The 22,299-nt window shown below is 47.3% G+C and overlaps 1 protein-coding gene across 4 annotated transcripts in view; it reads left to right on the forward strand.

The window, feature by feature from the left end:
* CALN1 (calneuron 1) overlaps window positions 1-22,047 on the forward strand; it is a 138,995-nt gene extending 116,948 nt beyond the window's left edge. For 3 of the 4 annotated variants that reach the window (XM_055700907.1, XM_055700908.1, XM_027806407.2), the window contains exons 5-6: window positions 8,549-8,702; window positions 14,854-22,047. In XM_055700907.1, the coding sequence (XP_055556882.1) occupies window positions 8,549-8,702; window positions 14,854-14,981 (282 nt within the window). In that variant the 3' untranslated portion in view covers window positions 14,982-22,047. The remainder of the gene's footprint in view (window positions 1-8,548; window positions 8,703-14,853) is intronic. The other variant, XR_008730678.1, reaches the window with a different exon arrangement.
* The last annotated feature ends 252 nt before the right edge of the window (window positions 22,048-22,299 follow it).

Genomic DNA, 22,299 nt, shown 5'->3' on the forward strand with positions numbered 1-22,299 from the left:
GGGGAAAGCAGCAATTTGTCATCCTTGCCAGGGCGACAAGTTTGAAAGAGCTTAGCTTTACCCCTCCTGAATGAACAACACGTGGCAATAGGGGTGAGGGAGTAATAAAGGAACAAGAAGCAGCAGCACCAAGCACCAGCATTTGGAAAATGGTATGTAAAGCATCCTGACCATTGGGACAAAGGGACAAGTGGCACCTTCCCAAAGAGAGCAGGAGAGGGGTGCAGGGCACCCAGGCGGGCTATCAGCTCCTGGGCTGGGCTGAGTAGCTTGGCAGGACTTTTGCAAATGATTTTCAGTATTGTTGCCTTATTCCTGTGGCTCGGGTGTAAGAGCCCAGGGAAAGGGCTGTGTCCATCAGTGCACTGGATGGTATTGAGCCAGCAGCTCAAGCACTGTTGGCGCAGCCTGCAGGCAGCAGGATGGAGTGAGGAACCCATCCCCACTGTGGAGGCCAAAAGCAATTTTTTTCCCCTGTTATATTTAGCAGTGGACTGAGCTGGGGTGGAGGTGGGGTGGGGTGGGATGTTAAGATGACATTTTCTTTTCTGCATTGGAAAATGCCAAGCTGTCAAAATCTGAAGTGGTCCCTGGCTGTGCATCAGTTCCAGGTGTGGAGGTGTGGAAGATACGGATGGGGATGGGGGGCAAGCAGGGGGTCAGCCTGCAGTTCATTAGGGGGGAGGTGGGCAGGGCACCCACCAGGCACACTGCCCACCCGTGAGCCTTCGTGGCCTCCTCCATGTGGACGGCTTCTTGCCTCTGGTACATGGTGGGCTCAGGACTGCCTCTAAAACATTTCTGGAATGATAACAAGGAGTTGGTGGGCATTTGTGCTCTTAGGGCAGCCATTCTGTCTTTCAGTTTTACTCACCCTTTCTCCTCTTTGTCTGCACAGTCAGAGAGGTTTCTTACAGTGAGCACCAGCCTGGGCCACCCTGACCCCCTTGTCCTGCTCCCCAGCCCCTGAAGAACACCCAGAACTGGTCACACTTGTCCCAAGTGCTGTGGAGGGGAGTACAGGACTTTCCTGCCCTGGGTTTCAGGCTGGCAGACACGATGGGGAGATCTCATGTGTTCTCAGCCCATACACCCTTTTGCAGAGACCACCCCTCCACAGCATGGCCTTGTTCCACCCAGGCAAGCTGGCAAAGGAGGCTGGTTTGGGCCATACACAGAACAGTTCATAATCTACAGACGGTGCCTCTTGCAGAGCTGCGAGCATCCCGGCAGCGCTCCCTCCTCCGTGGTCCCACGTGGGCTGTGGGGTGGCTGGAGGGACACATGGGGGGGGTCCCCATGGGCCAGGTCAGTTGGCAGTGCCACATCATTTCATAGTGCAAACTTTGGCCAGGTTGCTTGGGGTTAAGAGTGCTGTGAATATGCACTTAAATCTGGTTTTAATTTATCAGTGTGTGTACGATTCCCTGCTGACAAAGCTGCCAGGAAGAATGGAACCATCTCCTGTTAGCCAGCGCAGTAACGAGCCCGTTACTATGGAAATGAGCGTGTTACCCCTTTCCGCTCCCCAGCAGGCAAGGTTGCTCGGGTGCAGCATCGGGGAAATGTTCCCGATGCTGTGCGAGCCAGCGGTACCTGGGTGACGGCCACCCGCAGCCCAGGGTGGGGGGGAGAAGCTGTCACAAGTGGCTTGCTGGGATGCTTCAGGGCAAGGTGGCCCGGGGCACATCGCCCCAACACAAGGACAGCTCAAGCGAGCAGACAGGCACTTGTGGTGTCACGCAGCCCCAGCCACCATACGGGGAGGCATGCAAGTGTGTTTCTATAGGGGCACTGGTTCTAACTGGGGTCCTTGAGCCTGCCTGCTTCTGGCACTGGAAGTGCACGTGTACACATGGGGCCAAGCACAACCTTGTGCTCCTGGTGAGCGATGGGAGAGCAGGATGGGGAGTCACCCAGTGGGTGCACTGGCTACTGGCTCCCAGGACACTCAGTCCTGGGCTCCAGCCCTTGGCAGGATGGGACCGCATCTTTCTGCAGCAGCAGGGTTGTGCAGCGTAATCTCCCAGGAGGAGGAGATGATCTGTTGGTTGATGGAGCTCTGCTCCCTCTTGCAGGCTAATGGGGATTGTTGGGGGCAGCTGCCAAAGCTGAGTTTGTATCTGCTGTCCTGCAAAAATCCCCTTCTCCACCTGCCTGCTGGGACGGTGACATAGCTCTGCATGGTGTCCATTCAGCAGAGGGGACACCCAGGGCCTCAAGCTCTTCTTGGCAGGGTCACAGTGTGCTCTGAGTGCCCTGCCAGGCTGTCTGCCTGCAATGAGCATCCCAAGGGAAAGGCTCTGTTTGCTCCACTCCCGCAGCCACCCCGGTTTAGAGTGAAAGCATTTGCTTCTCTTATCTCAAGTGATGATAGGGGAGCTACAAGGGAGCTTACAGGACGGAGGGACAGGTGGCTCTTTCTGGTCTTTGCTGAGGATTATCATACTGATAGGAGGCTTTTCCCAGCAGCAGAGCCACACAGCTAAACTGGGAGGAGGTAGGGGGTGAGCATTGCACTGGGTGCAGGGAGAAGCACATGCTCTCCCTTGCACAGAGCCATCTTCTCCCTCCTGCCCCCCACGGAGGGGCAGCAAGGCTGCTGTCAGCAGGGCGATGTGAGACCTCCACGGATGGCTGGGCATGGTTCCCAGATAGAGAAAATGCTTGTGCACACGTGGGAACAGCCCTGGGCCCTGCCACAGCCCACGGGGCAGCCCTGAGGGACCTCTGCGTGCTTCGCCCTGGGCCATAAATGCAGTTGCACTAGCACAGAGCAAGTGCTGGAAGGAGAAAAACAAGTAGTGATGGGGAAAACAAAAAGGGACCCCTAAATCTTCAGCTTACAGCAAGCCTCCACACGGGCATGTGTATGGAGCAGAGCAAAATGTTATCTTCTGTGCTTTCACTGCCGGTGCTGTAGGAAGGGCTCCCGCCCCTCCTTCAGTGGATGTGTGGGCCAGCGGGTGGGGGGTGTGTGTGGGGGTGCGTGTGTGTGTGCAGGAAATTAGCTTTGCTGTAATGGTAGTCATGATTTTGGGAACACTGAAAAAAAAAACCAAACCAATAATATTGCTGCTTTAAAGCCAGTAGCGTGTTACAGGCTGCGAAATGGCTTTGTGCCTCTGTCCTATTGGGGTGCACACAAGGCACTCCAGGTCTCAGGCTGGCGCATGTTCTCCATTTAACAGCATGTTTTCTTTGACAGAAAAATATATAATGAGAAACCTTCAGATCTGGAGAGAGTGTATGTCTGGACATCTAGAAAATATTTCATGTGTTCCCACATATTTATATATATATATATATATATATATACACACACAATTTATACTTTATGTTATATATATATATATATAAAGACAATACTTTGAAATATACACAAATCTAAACATATATATATATAAAATAGATGTATAAAAGTTCATCTAGGAGCTTTTACAGTGGGGTCTTGCCACAGTGCTGTTTACTGAAATGGCAGCCGCTGCCTGTTAGGCACGAGCAGAGTCCTTCAGCCTTGGCAGCACAGCAGATCCCCGCTGCAAACACAGCTTCGCTCGCAGGAGCTCACTCCCCTTCTGCGTGGTCTTCCTGCCCCTCCAGACTCCTGGCTTCTCCAGCATGCACCGTTTTCCTCTCGTTATAAAGTTCCATGGCTGAGCTTATCTGGAAGGTACAGTCAGTACAAAATGGCCATTCATCCAGCCCCCAGGCAGAGATGGGAATACATTAGATTCCTGCTGGAGCACACTGGGGCTGTGTGCTTTAATATATGGCCAACACACAACATTGGTCCTATGGAAAAGTCCCAGCTAGTAGTTTATGAGCTCAAACCCTGTCTGGCTCAAGGAACAGATGCACCGGCTGCTGCGAGCAGTCACAGAGCTGCCTGTGTTCAGAGCCACCCAGAAACAACCTGACTCTGGTTAGCACAGCACAGAGCCCAGCTGCTCTGCAAAGAGTCCCAGGGGGTTGGGGGCCATGCCCCGTGTTGTGGCAGCCGGCTGCAAGTGTGGGCAAAGCCAGTCTGCGTTTGCCTCGCAGGTATTCGAGACACCCGTGGCCTGACATGCAATAGGTCTGAGAGCAAAACAAAGGTGTTATTATGCAGAGATTATCAAGGGCTGCCCCAAACAAGAAATCTATGAAACATAGATGTGGTGCTTAGGAACATGGTTTAGTGGTGGAATTGGCAATGTTAGGTCAATGGTTGGACTTGATGACCCTAAGGGCCTTTTTCCAACCTAGATGATTCTATGAAGGTTTTGGGTTTGCAGACCTGGTTTTCAAAAGCACGAGACAAAAGCCTGCTCTTGTGCTGCTGTCTCAGTCTCCACTTGGAGACCTCAAAGTCCAATATAACTTCTTTAGTTGGCTTACATGGAAAACCTGTACCCGATAGGCTCAAGAAAAATAAGTATCCGAAGTGCTCTCCTAGCTAAAGCCAGAGGAGCCATCCCTGCCTCTGGTTGAGAAGAGCATTTTTGTTGATGTGGCTTCAAAAGATCTTGCAGGTCACCAGGGTGGCCCCGCTCACTTTACTACAGGGTGCCAGCCTGGCGTCACCCCGTCTGCACAGCAGTGAGACCAACTTCAGAATCAAGAGAGGAGCCCCCCACTCTTTTTTTAAAAGCAGAGCTGATATTAAAGGAAATTATCATAGGTAATATTTCAGCATTTAACTCTTCAAAGAAGCAAGCTCTTTCATAGGGTCATTTCCCTGTATAAAGCAGAAGGAGATTGTGCCGAGTAGGATACAGAAGTATCTGAAGAAGGTGCTAGGAGTGAAACTAGTGTTCTGCAGGCATGGCAGATGTCAGTCAGCCACAGATTTTGGGAACTGGGGGTAGGGAGACTGAAGGAACTCACAGGGACTCTGCTTTCATTCCCAGCAGGAAATTTAAATCAAGGAGGAGTCAGGAAGCTACAGGCTGGATTGGATCAGGTCTACTTTCCCTTCCAGATGTCCCCTGGGACAACGCCCTCCAACTCCAGGAGATGTTTCTGCTAGGGACAGTTACTGAGGTCCATCAGAAACTGCAGTGGACAATTCCTGGTGACCTGCACAGAAGCCAAACATACCTGTACAAGTTACAGGTTTTCATTCAGGGCACTCACAGCATCACTTGGGGTGGTTGAGCCTCAGCATTAGGCACAGTTTTTTTCTATGCCCCTGCTTACAGTGTATTCCAAGAGCACCGGTTCAGAAGAAGCAGCATCAATTTCTTCTAATTATAAATCCTATAAAAAGTTTTCAACTTGCAGCAGTCACAGTTTTCCTCTCAGTGGAACCAAGAGAAGCTAAGAGTTGCTCCCTGGTTACTGCCATTACAACAATAAAAAGCCAGAATAATTGAAGAATGAATCAGGGAAACTGCCAGATTGGAGAGCAATGATAATATAAGAAATGACCTGGGAGCCCAAACCCAGTGCAAACTCTTGTTTCTGGCTGCACCAAGCTTGAGCCCATTCTGGACAAACTCCTGTGCTGATACGTATCTAACGGAGGACATGCCTCCTGCACGGAAGCCCCAGAGCATAGAGCAAAGCAGCAGCAATGACCATATGCTTGCCAACAAGCCAAACACTCAGTACGGGAGCCAACAAGGGTAATTTTGAACCCCATCTGAGATGGTTCCTCTTCCTAAAAAGCAAAATGACAATGGAACAATAAAAAAATAATTTCTCCCTATATTAGCATAAAGCTTAAAAAAGCCAGAGATGCAGCGACAGATGTGTGTTTGTCAAGACAACAATTATTTCCCACCAGACAGATCAACAAAAAGACCCCCAAACCCACAAGTCATTACTGTTTCCACATTGTTAAGATGAGATGATAACCATGGTTCTGTTTGTAATCCAGGTAAATCCAGGCAATAGGTAGCATCACAGTAGAGTCTGCAAAAGCTTGTTAGTGGTAATGCTGGTATAGAGGGAGACCAGCAAAGACTGCTGACAGTGAGAAGACAGGAGCAGCATGTCAACATAGGCACCGGTGTGTCCTGAGGTGAGTTTTCACACCTATAGCTCAGGAGACAGACATAAAGGAGCAGGGAGCTGACCCAGAGATGTTGTTCTTCCAACACAGTCACCTTGGGACACAGCGAGGCAGATCCTGAAGCAGTCAGTTGCCTTTTACTCCCCACAAGGACAGGATGCATGCACCATATCAGAGGTCCCTGGCCCTCAGCTATCCTGCCCATGTAAAGTCTGTCAGCACTTCCAGTAAGTCCTAAGGAGGCTGACACATCCCTGCAGGTGTCCTCAAAAAAGGATGCAAGTAAAAAGGAAGTCTCAGAGACACTGCTCTGGGCTGTGAAGCACTCACAGGGGCGAGCATCCATCTGGTGCTGGGTGAACACGGTTTTGGACAGCTTCTAGAAAGACTGTTCCCTGAAGGAGGAAAATCCAAACGCATAAACTACAGCAAAAAATGTCTGTGCTGGTCACAGAGAACTGTCCCTGAGCCAAGAACAGGAAGAAAACTCCAGCAGAGGTTGACCATCACCCCCCGATGTGATGGGAAGGGGTAACCACATGTGAAATTATGAGTTTGTCATATGGGTAGACTCAGGAAGATGCTGGGGCTCAGGGCTCAAGTTCAGGTTTGAATTTCCCTAAGACAAAGACCCTGAAGGAATGCAGGATTGGGTGGTGGGTGAGAAATCATTGCTTTTACCTGCATGGTGCTGGTGTGTGATCAGCGCTGCAGGAAGCCAGCTGGGAGGGCTGCAAACCCCAGGCAGCCTCAAAGCACTCTGCAAACCTCCACTGACGACACCTCCCAACACTGCTTTAAGGCAACCACATGAATTAACCTCCATTTCTGCACCTCTAGTTGCCAAGAGAAACGCTTTTCGTAATCATGCAGGTTGTGAAGTACACAGCTGCTCAGTTTTACTTGCTCTTTTAACATAAAAGAAAGCAGAATACAGGTGGTGCAATTTCCACATGCACAACAAAGCAGGCTGGAAATTTGTGACTAAATACCAGGAGGATTTGCAATCCAGCTTTGAACTGTGCAACAAGGAGCCACTGGTGACAATTGTGTGCTTGCTATTTTTAGCCGGGCGGCATGAACGCTGAATCCCTGAGGGACAAGGACAGCAGCAAAAACACCAAACCCACCAGACTTGCTTTTCAGAGAACTCATCTGGGGCAAAGACAGGAACTTTGTCTTTTGCCCCTGCTGTCCACTTCTCTGCAGATTTCTGCACCAGGTTTTTGATTCTTGCAGGAAATAAATAAATAGAACTGTAGAATCAGTGCTTCTAAGGATAGATGGATAACTACATGAATGTGTGCAAATGCACCTATACACACACATATACACATAAATATTTCAGGGTCCAGATTTTATCAAAGTGCACTTACTTTTCTTAGTTAACCACTTTGAGGATTAATGATTTTTGCATCTGTGCAATGAGGTGTGCAGCAGTGGTCAGGGAAGGGAAACTCAGATAACGCACTGAGCAGCTCAGGACTGATAAGGTTTGTCCTGTCCTTATCAGGCTGAAGGGGAAGGAGCGGGAATTTCTTGCTGCACCATTTCTGAACTGCTGGCTGTGCAATCACTGCTCTTGCCACACTCTTATTTGCAGAAGCAGGTACAAGCTGGCATCACCAGGCCCCATTGCAGTGCTAAGGCAGAGCTGTTCAGACTTTCTGAGGCTTCTCAGAGGTGGGCAGTTTAGAGGAGGGCATCCGAGTCGTGGTGCTCACTGTTTGCTGTAGGCAAGGCTGTGGTTTGGGCTGCAAGAGCTGAGAGTTCAAGGTGCCGCTCAGAGAATGAGCATCTGCAGCACACGGGGACACTCGGGGGGACCTGGAGCGTTTCCATCCCTCTTTACTGACTGCGCTGATGACTCAGGGAGACTCGTCTCCTCACCCAGCACTGCAAGTCAGCCAGCATGAAAGCCTTCTCTCCTGTACCATTAGCAGATATTAATACCACAGGCTTTACACATGTGCAAAGTCCCTCTGCTGCAAAATGTTCATTCCTATCTATTCTGCAGGAATCCACTGGGTTTGATATCTGGTGCATGTAAGAACAACATTTACCTACTGGAACTACAGCAGAACTCAGCAAAGAGGGAAATGTTTGCTGCTTGTTCTCGCTACACAGGCACAACTGGAGAGTTAGCAGGAAAAAAAGGGGCAGAGACAAGACTATGGCTCATGGCAAGGTGTAAGGTTTGCCAGGGGAATCCCTCAGGGGTTTACCTCTGTTGGGATGGCTGGGACTGATACTGGATTGCTGCCTCTTGCTGCATCTCCAGCCTGGATGACTGTCCCTGGCCTAGGGCTGTGTTTCTCTATGGCTCTACCAGCATTGAGCCGTCAAGATCTCTAGCAACATCCTTCTGCAACATTCTCCTTGTTAGTATCAAATAAGCCCAAAAGAGCAAAATTTGCAAAGTCATGTTGAGGTGTTGAAATGAGGGTGAAAAAACCCACAAGTAGGGAACTATGCTATGCCCGCATGCCTCCCTTCCTCCAGGTACTGTACCTGCTACGGTGGCTGTCTAACTCGGTCCTCTTCCCACAGTTCGACATGCAGAGGATAACGCTGGAAGAGCTGAAACACATCCTCTACCATGCCTTCCGGGACCACTTAACGATGAAAGACATTGAGAACATCATCATCAATGAAGAGGAGAGTTTAAATGAAAACTCTGGCAACTGCCAAACAGAGTTTGAAGGTGAGAAAGAAGGTTTCCGTGTTTCTGTACAATTTTTCTCTTTCTGCTTTGTCTGTAAAACTCACTCTGATTCATGACGCGCAATGGGCAAGGGTGCCTGGAGTTAGCACAGAGTTATTTTAGAGTAAGTAACAATGACAAACTAAGAGCTCAAGAGCTGCCGTTAGCTTTCTTCCATGTGGTCTAAGTAAAGCTGATGCTGTTTGAGGCAGGAGGATGAACTAGTGGGTGCTTTGCCTGATGACCCTCCTTTCTCTGGTGGCCTTCGGGCAGAGGGATGTACAGCCTGTGCTGAGGTGAGTGTCTGAGACAGACCAAATTTCCCTATGGAAATAAGCACTTCTCCCCCAGCCTAGCATGGAAAGACCTTATTGGCACTGGGTCCTGCCCTAGCAAGCTGCGTTAGGCTCCATCAGTTTTCTGCTGTCTTTCCACAAGCAGAAAAGGTCTCCTGCTGTGGGCTCCCAGGGACCAGCTGGGGACAGTCCTCTCTCTGCCTTGTAACCCCCGCCACCAGCAGAGGTGGTGCATCAGCACCCTACAGCCCTGCACACCCCTCGCTCGGTGCGCTTGGGGCTGCTGGGGTGGAGCTGCACCCCCAGGAGAGCTGGTCTCAACACGTGTGTGAGTGCCTGCAAGATCAAGGTCTGAGCAACTCTCAGAGGTAGCTACAAAAAGGGAAACATTTGCATTGGCAGCTGTTCCTTAGTGCAGCATCCTCTCTGCAGTGCTACAAGACCACTAAGTGATCAGCAGCCGGGACCAGGCACAGCCTCAGCTTTTACGGTGCATTTTGCACTTTGAACGGAGCTAACACTGGCAAGAACATTCCCCATTTTAAGCCACCCTGGGAGAAGGATTTTCTTGGCCAGAGGAACTTGTACTGCTCCAAAAACATTGCTGGTTAGAACAACTAAGCAGATACAAATCACCTCAAGAGGAGAAAAATCCAGCGAGATATTGACAGAGAACCTTGGGGCTTCTGCATGTCACCCTGGGACAGCTACTGCCCCTGTATGTGGGCCATTTGGAGGAAATTCTGATACTCTGAGGGGCAAAATAGCCTCTGAAAGGGCACCTGGCAGAGACACTGAAGCGTCTTTAAAAAAAAGCAAAGGATAAACATATTACTGAAATTATTAGCCTGGCTAATTAATAGGATTCAGCAGCTACACCCAGCACACTCACCCTCTGCTAAATACTGCAGAAAAGATGTAGAAGAGCACAGCTGAATTTCAAAAAGCCTGCAGGAGGGAGGCAAGCAGCATCGCTCTTCGATTCAAGCCAAGCAATGCTGGTTTGTTTTGTTCCTCCTGGAGAGCAGCAGGGAGGAAGAGATGCTTACTTACAAGAATGGAGTTGTTAGTCCCCACTGACCTGCTGATTCAGTGGAGACATGCACCAGCTGTCACCGCAGCGAGAGGCATGCAGGCTTCTTTCAGCTTCGGTGCTTGGGTGAACTATCCCAGTCACAAAAAAAAAAAAAAAAAATTAAAAAAAAAAAAGGTCCGAAAACCTAAATGCTCAGCATCTCATTTTGGAAGTCCCAGCTTCCAAAAGTACAGCAAGAACAGCTTTTCTCGTGGGATGTTGGCATTGCTGGTGCTAGGCAGAACCTAGAAGCAAAACAGACCCTTTTTTAGATGTTGTTAGAAATACACACACACACGCACAAATCCGCCAGAGAATAAAGATCAACTGAACACTGTCAACAAAGATCCAAAGTTTTGCTTCTGGTCCCAGAAGAAGGGGACGGTTCTGGTCCGTGGCAGCTGTGACATGAGCATTTCTCCCAGGAAAGGCAGGCTGAGAGCAGGTTGTGTCCCTGCAGCTCTCCAGGCTGGACATGCCATTACCTGCATGACCCACTTGTGCCCTTGGCGTTCCCATTTCCTACACCCTGAAATCCCTACAGGGCTCAAAAGCAGAAATTATAGGGCCTCATGGCGTGGATCAAGGGCACTAAGGGAGAGCTGTCATGGTGGATGGACAGCATCTCAGTCTGGCTTTAAGTGGCCATACAGAAGTGTTTCTGTGTACGTCAGTCACCCTCTACTCAATTAGTGGAGTGAAGGACATGCTTTTTGGCTATAATTCCTCGAGTTTGTTCTAGGTGCTACCTTGGGGTGAGGTTAATAGCACCTTAAAAAGCACCTATTTCTTTCAACTGTAAAGGTAGCCTAAAGGGACTAGCCTAGAGGCTCATCTGTATTTAAGGTACATTTCATCCACCCCACTGCGGTGCCTTTAACCATGGTTAGGAATGAAGCCAAGGGGAGCCCCAATGGTTTTCACTGAGATTTGGGAATGGCTCCTAAGAGAAGAGACATGGCAGATACTTTCAGTAGTACCTTGCTGAAATGGGGGATCTCCACTCCCCGTCAGCATCAAAGAGAAGCCCCAAAACCCTTCTCCATCCCATGGACAGAAACATCCCCCCTTCTTCACACCTGGGGTCAGCTGGCTCAGCCTCACCAGGTGCTAAACAGCACTGTACAGGTAACACCGTCATTGGTACAAATACGTGCAAATTTCTGTTCATTCTCATAATTTTGCCATCTTGGCTTCTTGTCACAACAAGGTCTTTACAACCATGTAACATTCTTTGTTTATCAACATGGACCATGAACCTTATTGCTCTCCCCCACGCTCATACACACACACAACCACACACACACTTCAACCCCAATACAATGTTCATATTACATCAGGGACAAGTCCAGGATTTTGTTCACTTCATTCCGAATGTTAGAGTCATTTGCCAGACACCAGGTCTAGGCTGACATCACAGCTTCCCCTCTTATGCATTTCTAGGGGGTTTCATTTGCTGCCTTCTTGCAAAGCAAAGAAAACACCCAACTCCATGGGACAAGCAGCACATACCAGCCCCACCAATAAAGAATACAACCAGAAGGGAGGCATGGTTATGCCTTCAGCCTTTCCCTCAATTTTTAACAATGCTTAGGGCAGGAGAACGAAGTTGAGAGCCAAGAAGACTGTGTGTTTTTACGAGGAGAGACACAACAAAAGGACAACTGTCTGCAGCGACATTGTACTACCGAAAATTTATAGTACAAAAATCATTTGTCTGGCAGTTCCCTTTATCCAAACACTCATGACATTAAGCTCGTGGCATACACGAGTGCTGGCTGGTTACGGTGACCCGTGCTGTCTGGCATGGGCATTTCATCCTCAGCCCTGACACTCAAATTAACTGGATGTACAAGAGCTGCTGCAGCTCCCCTCCCCGCTCTCCCCAGACAAGCACTGGGAACATCTGCTCCTCAGCTAAGGGCTTGGGAATGAATAACTGACCTCTTCAAATGAAAATACCTCCAGCCAGCCAGAGAAAGCAAATATCACTCACCTTTGGCAGGGTTATGACAGAAGCCACTATAAATACACTGTAGCTGTTCATGTTAGCAAGCCTTTTTCTGCAGGCAAGAAGGTTCTCAGCGCTTACTCTGACCATCTCAAACGTACTGTGAGCGTCGTGAGAAGCCCAGCAGCCACAGCCAGTGGACTGGTGCACCCGGCAATGGGCTGGACCCATTCACTCGATGTCCTGGTGGGGAAGTTACAGTGACAGTAGCTCTGTCTCTGCCACTAGTGACACTATGGTGAGTCCTCCCCGCCAGCCTGTCCTCTGCACGTTGAGAAGGTGAAGGATGACCCAGCCTTGATTTGCCTTTGCTTCTTGAGATCTCATTTACATTGGACAGCCCATGAGTTGCTCCCCTTGCTAAGAAGGGGCCAGGACATCTCCAGAGGAGCTTCAGGCTCTGACCCTGTTTAAGGAACCAGCTCACGTCCAAACCCCAACGTGTCCCATGAGTATTAAAAACTCCTGCTGGCAAGAAAATGCAAAACACATCGAGCATGCAACAATGCCAGCTATGGAAACCAGCAGGAAAAAACCACAGATGTCATGCTCAAAGGATCTATGAATTTGGAGAAAGGAGAAAAGCGAGGGGAAAAACTCAGCAGTGGCAGGGCAGGGGGCAAATCGGTCTTCATATTTAAGAGGGTAATATGAACATAGTTGTGTGCAGAGTGAAGAAAGTCAGTAATTTCAGCTTTTTTGTCACCCTGTGGATTGCAAGGGGCAGAAGAACTGTAATACTCATCTTCTTGCTGCAGTAAAACTTGCTGAGCCCCAGCCAACAGCAAGAGGGTCTCTCTGGATCTGCAGCACCTCTACATTTCAGCACAGACCTTTCCCCTTTCTTCTGGAGTTATTTGGTAGGTTATTTGGCTACTTGTGTACCTTCAGTCGATAAGGAACAATAACGATGTCTTACCTGCATCCTGCTGCCTTAAAGCTCTATTGTTACTTGATGATACAACAGAAGACTGAAGAAATTGTTCAATTCAGGAACACTTCTGCAAGAAAGCATTGAACATGCTTTACTCTTTCCCTTTGAATAGAAGAGCTGCCATTACAAAAAGCCTTGGCCAGTCTTTAGCTGCTGCTCCCAGTCACCATAATCAGCACCAAAGCCCCGCGCTGAACAGCAGTGCTGACTGTGATGGATTGTGTCACTGTTTTATCTGCTGGCTGGGTGTGTTTTCAAAGTATAGAAATAATAGGAAAATAAATAAAGAAATAACTGAAACTGTGATTTAACAAGCTTTTCAAAGTGCTGGAGCATCACGCACAAAACCAAGAAACCAAAGTATTGATTCTATGGGCATTATAAAAGCGAGAGAAGGAATCAAGGAATAGAGCAGTGCAAGCAGAAAGCAAGTAATTTAGGAGAGCTGCCGTAAAGGGGATTTTATTATCTGCACAGGATATAGCGAGCCCCTCGGAGCGCTGGTGCAGCATTGCCCTGCCCTGGGCGGTCTGGCTCGAAGTGCCGCCTAACAAGGGCTCCGTGTGCCTCCGGCGCTGAGCTGGTGCTGGGGGGCTGCGTGGGAGCTGGGATTATGACACAGACACTGCCAAATCCTGGCCAGAGGAGGTGAGGGGAGATGGGACAAGTGTTCAAAATGCAGTGATCCCTGCTCCCAGCATGATGAGGTTCATGCCTGAATCAAGACAAGGTTTTTTTTCCCATATATTCTAAAAACAGTCTCCTGGGCTTTTCCAAACACTGGCACTTGGAGCCTTTTCCTGGTCACATTTTAGGTTTATTGCAATTCTGAGCTTGTTGTCAACCACCTGGAAGTCTCCCATCATCACAACTCCATCCATGAGAAAAAGGCGATGGGTCCGTCCCTTCTCAGGCCAAAACAAGACCATGCATTACTGCCTGTAGCGTCAGGGCAGAGCTATCCATCCTGTGCATGAGGATCTTCTGGCTTTCTGTGATTATCTTGGGGGACCTTCAAGGTCTTTTCAAGCAGATTAATCTTCACAATGTCCCGATACCACATATTGCTCTGGTATTCGTAGGTAGGGAGGCTAAGACAGAGACATGAAATGGCTTTAGCAAGTCACAGCGTGAATCCTCACTGATGAACTTTAAAAAAGTAAAATTAAATAAGTCAAATGCTAAAAATCCCAACTCTGTCTGCATTTTAACTGCTGCAAATTAATATCACCTTTTTTAACAATTATTCTGCAAGCATTTGAAAAGGTTCTTAAAAAAATCTGATTTTTCTTAGGCACAGAAAACCTAAAGCCAGTTTGGAAAAATGACTAACATACTGTGCATAATCATGGGAACTATCACGGTGTGGGGGTTAAGTGTTGTTGGGGAGCACATCTTGAATCTCTGCTCATTCCCAGTTGACCTGGATAAGTCTAAAGGATTCACAGAAGTCCAATATTCCTGATTAAAGAATTTTAGAGATAACTTCATAAAGAGCTTAAAAGAAATAATACACAGGCAAACCAAAACACACCTACAAGCATTTGAATGGTTTAAAAGTCAAGAAGAGAGAGAAAGGGCTTCCTGCAGTATGAGAGGGTGGTCTGCTAGGGAAGTTGGCTTGGAAGCAATGAACGGTAAGGTGGATTATTTGGAAATGCCCCAGCAGGGAGGGCTAAGGCTTGGCCGGCACAGGGCATCGCTGCGGTGTGGGCTAGAGGGTTGTGCCAAGGTAATCAGAGGCATAGGAGGATTTCTGAGCTCAGCTGATCCTGACGGAAAGCAGAAATGTTGCCTTGGCTGAGCATCTCATCTTTCCCCTGTCTTCTCTGCAGTGCACGCCCAGAAGCAGAACAGACAGACCTGCGTACGGAAGAGCCTTATCTGTGCATTTGCCATGGCCTTTATTATAAGCGTGATGCTGATTGCAGCCAACCAGATCCTGCGGAGCGGCATGGAGTAGCCTCTCGCCATGACACTGTGAACCAAACTGACCATGCATGCGCATGCCACCGGGTGAGCTTCCCCCGAACTGACTCTCACACGGCAAAGAGACAGAGGCAGGCAGATAAAGCACCATTCGACAAGGAGCCTGAGGCCAGCAGCGTAATGTGTCTTGTGAATCAACTACATCCTTTTGGCAGGGACATAAAAGGGCTGTCTTAATGCTTTAAAGGTTTTGTTTCCTAATGCAATAAAAAAAAATATACAGGAGTCCCGAATTATTGCTTCAAAACAGCAATGGTAACTTGGAAGACACTTTTTGCAGTTTTAAGGAGGCACAGCCTCATGACTTATTGCAGCGGGGCTGTCTTTTAACCTAGGGGCCGACTGACTATTCTGCGTAGCTCTCCGCTGGGCCCACATTCCCAGGAAGTTGATCGTAGCATTGCCACAAGCAAGTTCTGTTCGTTTTATTTCATGTACTCCAGCTTCACTTTTTTTTTCCCTTATGACCATGCCTTTTGGTTTACGGCATTAGAGGGGAGCTAAAGCATCCTTGTACAGTATTTTCAGAGTAAAAAAAAAAAAAAAAAAAAAGAGGAGAATTTGCCAGCATCATACAAAATTTCTATTTTTGCTTCGTAAACGCCACCTTTGACACAAGACTGTGGGGTAGCATGAGTCCATTTGCTATTTTATTCTGACCATGAATCAAGGCTTGAGAAGTCCCACCCATTTTCATACATGGGCATTTCTGAGATTTGTGCAGTCTTCCAACCGACTCTGCAACCACCAGCGCCAGTTAAAACTCCCTCTATTTGGTCCTGTCTGCAAGCTCAACAACATTTGCTTTCCAGCAGTTTTACCCTTCTTCTATATTGGTCTTCAGTAAACTTATCTGAGACAAAAATCATGAGGAAAACTCAGAAAGAGCTTTTCTCCCCACTCGTCGTGTGCACAATTTTTATTTCCTTTCATATGCCCTGGTTGTAATCTGCAGTGAAACCTTTGTGTCAGACACCTCGTGGGAGCGGTTATATTTTCGCCTACACAGCAGTGTGTGGTTTTGACCAGCCAGCTGCTCTGGCCCCTCTCAGGAGTCGTCCCACCTCCACCATGACCACCGTCCTATGGGAAGCTCCAAAGAGGGTAAGCTGAAGGCAGACTGCCGCAGGAGAAGAAGGAACCAAACTAGAGCTTACCGCCATATGTTACGTAGTGTGTCAGACTTTCAGATCCTGCAAGTGTTAGTTATTTTTCCTGGAAGAGATTTTAATGAGCAGCCAGGAGAAGATGGAGTGATACAGACTAGAGACACAACACGTCCCATGGAAAGTGCAAGGACTGGGAGAGCCTGGAGCCAGGTTTACATTGGAAAGCATTTTTCCTTTTAAACTTGATGCAAATCCTTACATTTACCTTTGGATGACCTGTGCACCTGCATACCACCCCAGGAGAGCTGATTTCCTTGCCCTCATGGGGGAGGCTTCCCAGCTGGTGCTCATGGGGAGCGCTCATGGGGAGGTCCGTGGAGGCACCTGGGTGTTGGAGTTGCCGGTGGCTTCGTGATGCCAGCTGGGCCAGCTCCAGAAACACGGGGGAACAGCAAGATCTTGCTCCTGTAAATGTAGATGACTGTTTCCTGTGTCACGAGAGGGGGCTGGGTGGCTCCCCAAGGGATGGCAAACCATGAGCTTCCCTTGTCCTACACAGCAGCTGTCAGCTTAAGCCTGGATCCGTCCCAAAGACTTGTTTCAGGTCTTTCTTTGATTACAAGTTTGATTGGTGACATTTAACCTGTATTTTTTCATAGCCTAATTTAAAAGTCTGCTTCTCATTGTTCTGTCACCCATCACCCCTTTAAACTCATGTCACTACTTTGGATTTTGCCTTTAGGTGTGTGTCTCAGGCGCCCACCTCCACATCGTTGCCATTTTCCTGGTGCCCCCTCTCCATCAGCGAAGAGAACAGTCGTCTTTTCTGGAGCAGCCGAGTTTTTTTTTCTGCCTTTCACAAACACACGCTTCTGTATTTCTGTTCTGCTGTGACTAATAGAGGCCAACTGCAAAATAGTCTGCAACACATTGTTAAATCTCCCAGAACATGGTGAGATGTATGTTTGCTATAGGGCAGCAGGAGACTTCAAACCAACAGCAGAAAAATCTTCAGCAAGCTCTGAGCACCGGATCGCAGTGGTGGGGAGCCAAGGCATGCTCCAGCACTTGCCACGCTGGATGTTGCAGATAACCAGCTCTGAGATCATTTTAAGGAAACTGTCATCCACATTTATAGGTCTCAGGGGCATGCAAAAAGGTGGCAGCAGCAGGAAAAAAGAATTTTAAGTGTTACTTGCTACTGCGTAATACTTATTTTTTCCCTGGGGACTGTGTTGGAGTGAACATGGGCAGTGGGGGCAGGGGGAGCAGAGAGGTGGGCACCAACCCACCAGCGCTGCTCAGTGATGGCAGAAACATGGGGGCAGAGCGGTGCTCTTTGCTGAGCCCCAAAACACAAGCTAACACACAGAGCCCAGGCATTTCTCCACATTCTTCTCACTCCTCTGACAGCTAATACTAGGCAGGCTCCAATTATAAGAGCTACCTTACAGACAAGATGAACTTTTGCATTCCTTTAAGTTTTCTGGAAGGTTCCATAATTTCTACACGTATGCTCCATAAAAACCTTTGTAAATACAGTCATTTTTCAGTATAGTTTTTCACCTTGAAGCTCCATTTGTAAAACCAAACCTATAATTACTATATCGGTAAAAGCCATAGCCTGGTGTCAGTAGAGTTCATTGCAAAACTCCCCACTGATTTTACTAGGTACAGGATTTGGGGGTGGGGTGGGGAGGGGTTGGGTTCACTTTTTCTGTAGGGAACAACATTTATCCATTATGAATCAGTGTCATGTCTTTCCAGAGGTCTCAGTTTCCTTCCTAGAGCAGCCTTTCTCCATCTAAAGGCACCTTGAAGAGATCCCCTCTTTAATCAGTCAGGCTCTTCTGGTAATCGGTGGCAACGCAGGATGGATCAGGCCAAGCCATGTCATCCTGTCCTCTCCCCACCACCTTTCTACCAACACCTTCCCATCCTTCCTAGCCAGCAGTATCGGACCTGCGTCTCTTACCTACCTCCCTGGCTCCATTTATGTAACATCCATTTATCTTTTTTTTTTCTTCTTCTTCTATACAAGAAGGAAGAAAAAAAAAAAACTTTTTGTTGCTTTTACAGACATTAGGTAAAAATAGAGCAGTGAAATTTTGATCAGAACCTGATGGCAAAAGCTTAGGGGGAAGAAAGTAGAAGAATCAAAGAAATAAAAATAAAAAACCCCCACATCCCATACTTTAAGGGGGAAAAAAACCCCAACCCACCACTATTTAAGTGCTAATTAACATACTTTAAAAAATACTCAGACTGCAGCAGTGCTAGGTAGAGCTGTCAGAAAAAGCACTAAACTTATGCTTTTGCCAGTTACATGAGAATTTAAGTGTCTTTTCAGCACTGCAATTCTGTACGAAAAGGATATTGCCATGGCAACCCTCGCTGTTCGTGACATGTGTGCCACTGTGTCGGAGTGACATGCAGCCATCGCCGGCCAAACCCAGGCTGGACAAACACCTCCCAGCAGCCTGGGATGGCATTTCAGCTCGGAGATTAGCAAATTATTAGCAAATTGTGAGCACCACAAAGAGAACTCTGTTGGTTTAGCCAAAAAAAAAAAAAAAAAAAAAAGTGTGCAATTAAACAGATTGACGTGCAGGGAAGGCTTTGAGATGGACATGATTATTTTAGCTTGAGAGAGGCTTTGGTTCGGTTTGGGAGCAAATGAAATCAATGTAGCACTGCTCGACACAGGCTGTCCTGTGCTTGCTGAGGACACTTTGAGCAGGACCTTCATGTAGGGATCGATCTCTGATGGATTTGGGTTACTGCTCCTGCAAGGTACCGGGCTGCATCACTGATAACTATTGACTTTTGCTTTAACCATTTAAGTTTGAAGGCGCATCCTGATTTTCTGCTCCTGGAGAAGCCAATGGAGGGTATGACAGGCACTGAAGTACTTTGGAGGCCACGGATAAGTGAATGCCAGCAAAGGCTGCTGAAGGAACATCGCTTACCTGCCAGGTGCAGAGCTATACCATAAGGTCAGCCATAAATAAAACCACAGCTGAGGAGTTACTGGGCAGGAGAAGTGCATCATGGTGGTGGCAGTGGCCCTGGGGAGCAGGCTTCTGCCCACAGCAGGCTGTGCCACCCAAGGACTTCACTGGGCCTGACCCTCCTGCCAAGTCCACCACTGAGAAGCGATTTCTAATCTGAAGCAATATCAACAGTAATTTAAAGAATTAAACAGGGGGGGCAACTGGGAAAACTTGGCTTTATTAGGGAGAATTTGGTCTGCATGCTGTTGGAGGTCATATAGGATAAAAGAGAGTTCGCAAAGGAAAAGTAATTATTTTCCGTGTTTGATGGGTATCCACAAATACGCAGGTTGCTATTAGCAGACATCCCGTCCTGATGAAGTTGCTCCCAGAACCCCGGGACAAGGGTCCCCTGTGAGCAGAAAGGTGGGAGGTGGGAGGAGACCCAGAGACCTGCCCCCGCTCCCAGGGTGAGCTAGCGCTGAGTATTTGGGTACATCTGGCAATTTGAAGAGGTCTCATACAGACTATTCAGTGGTTACTGGGAGCTCACGTGTTGATGTGGTGCACTGGTAGGGCTGGATGTTGGTTGCTTTACATGGGAGACTTCCCACCACTTTGTAAAAGAAAAGCTCTGTACATACAGAACCATCTTTTTAGGCTGGGGCCAAGTAAATGGTTTTTTTTTGGTCCTTCTCCCATAAGAAATAGGATAGCAAGAAAGCAAATCAAAAAAAGGCAGAAAGCATTCCCAAGGATGCTACTCTGGATGGCTGAAGCCTGTTTGACAGGCTTGGATGAGCAAAGTACCTACCGGTAAATGTTTTCCACGGAAAGCATGGGGATATTCTTTCACAAAAACCACGCTGCATCTTTCTGCTTGCTGCAGAAATCCAAAACATCTCCTGGGACACCCAGAGGACTGTGACGGCCATCCAAGGTCCAGGGCTGGCTCTGCTCAAGCTGACACAGTGCTTTGCCAGGTGCCCGGTACAAGGACACTCTCGGCTTTTTCCACAAAAGACTCTCTCTCCCCACATCATGTGCACGTGCATGGAGCGAGCAGCGCTGCAAGGGGCTGTCATCGCACAAAAGCAAGAGGTGCACAGTCCCAAGTCAGACTTAGATCTGCCAGGAGAGAAGCAGTAGGAGGAATACATTAAGATCACTAAGAATGAAATTCCCTATTTTATCCACCCGTGTAATAAATTATTTAGTTTCTGTTTTATGGATGACTATTTGAAAGAAGAAAAAACAACTCTTCTAAAATGAGAATCTGATGAAGTATCTTTTTTCTTGGCTCTGAATCATGCTTACATTGCACAGATGAAGATGTACAGAACTTGCTGGGTTTTAATCTATTATTTTACTGTACTGTGTTCTGACAGTGCAATTACATTTCCCTGGCATCACTTAAAACCTATTACTTGCCCAGGAATTTAGTACAGAAAAAGAAAAGGCTCACAACATTTTCATCTCTGTATTGTCAGTTGTTATTGGGACTGGATCTTGTTTTTCTTTTGGTTTGGGCGGGGTTTTTTTTCAATTCAAGTAAGACCTTTTAGGCAGCTCTAGGAACTGTAGAATCTTCACCAAGAGCAGGATGGACAGAAAACCTGACAACAATGTTTTAATTGGAAGAGTACTTCACTCCTACCTCTCCAGCAGCAAAAGTCTGAAAAATTGCCTCAGTTTAGCATCTTCAGTAGGAAAGGATTTCAGCACCAAAAGCAAGGAGAAGAGAGGGAAAGGAGAAAAAGGAAATCCTCTGGTGTTAAAGATCAGTACTTGACAATTTGATGATGAAAACAGTTTTTCTTATTTTCTGTCAAGACAGATCAAAATACTTTGTAGCCTTGAAGAGCATTACTAAATGAAATTGCCATTTTACAACCACTTATATTCCACAGCTGTTCATGTCTTTGCCAGCATTGTGAATAAGCAGCTTCAGACACTGCTGGTTTTAAGGTGAGATCCATACTACAACTTGCCTTTATCAGCTGGTCTTCTGTCTTCACCAGCCAACAAGGAAACGTTTGACCACCATTTGAAGCTGGTTGAGCTTGCTCTAGTAGCTACCCCTCCGGTCTTGCCAGCACTCAGGCGTGTCTTGTCTCTCTTGTGAACAGTCCCACTAAACCCAAACCACACAGCTGATGTGTTTGCAGCATCGAGCCCCTGGGGCTGCCACTTGACATCAGTCTACAGACACACACCTCTATATTCACATTGCACTGGCCCGAGAAGAGTGTTACATTCCCCACCATCTCTCTCAGAGGAGCCAAAGCCATTTCAGCTTCATGCAGCAGCTCTCGTTCTCTCAGACTGGGGTGGGGGTAGAAGGGAGATGAAGTTCCTCGTGGACTCCAGGGTAAATCAGAAATAGCTTGTTAGAGTTAATTGGCTTAAACTGGAATAAACCCAGAATCCAGCCTCTTGCTGTTTAATCCATACTAGGATCTAAGCAATCAATGCCTCCTGATTCATCTCTAGGAAGTTCTTCACTAATACACGCATCTCCTTTTTGTCATCATTTCATCCCTCACCGTTTTCAAGCCACTTACCATTCATTGCTAAACTGAACACTTTTTGCTTGTTATCAAAAGACGTGGCATTTTAATTAAAGACAAATCAACAAGTCAGCAGCATAATGGTAAAAAAAAAAACAAAAAAAAAACCACACCAAAACCAACAACAAAGAAACAACAAAAAAACCTTTGTACAAAATACTGTAAATATTAATATAAATTAACTTGGCATGCAACTAAAATAAATCCTATGTTATTGCAAGTTACCCAAGTGTATAAAGACGTGTATAAAGGAAAACCGAATGCCATATGTGTCGGCTGTTTCCTCTAACCAAACACTAATGTAAATATATAATCTGTATAAAAATATTTTAATTTTACCATTATTTATGCAATAGAAATAAAGGTTTTTTTTTCTTTTGATGAGGGATGAAGTTTCTTTTTTCCTCATTTTGAAGCAGTCATTGATATTTATTCATGCCAAAGTACAAGAGCAAAAGCTAGATTTGCATAAAATATTAGGACAGAGAGCCTTTCTTCCTTCTGAGGGATACATGAACATTTGGGGGGTTTATTTTGCTTTGAAAATAGATTTACATATTTAAAAGCCTGTTAGCTCCTGGCTGAATAGACGTCTTGGCTATTCAGAGCTGGGATCAAGG

The sequence above is a fragment of the Falco cherrug genome, chromosome 1 (genome assembly GCF_023634085.1).
Source record: "Falco cherrug isolate bFalChe1 chromosome 1, bFalChe1.pri, whole genome shotgun sequence".
Taxonomy (NCBI): domain Eukaryota; kingdom Metazoa; phylum Chordata; class Aves; order Falconiformes; family Falconidae; genus Falco; species Falco cherrug.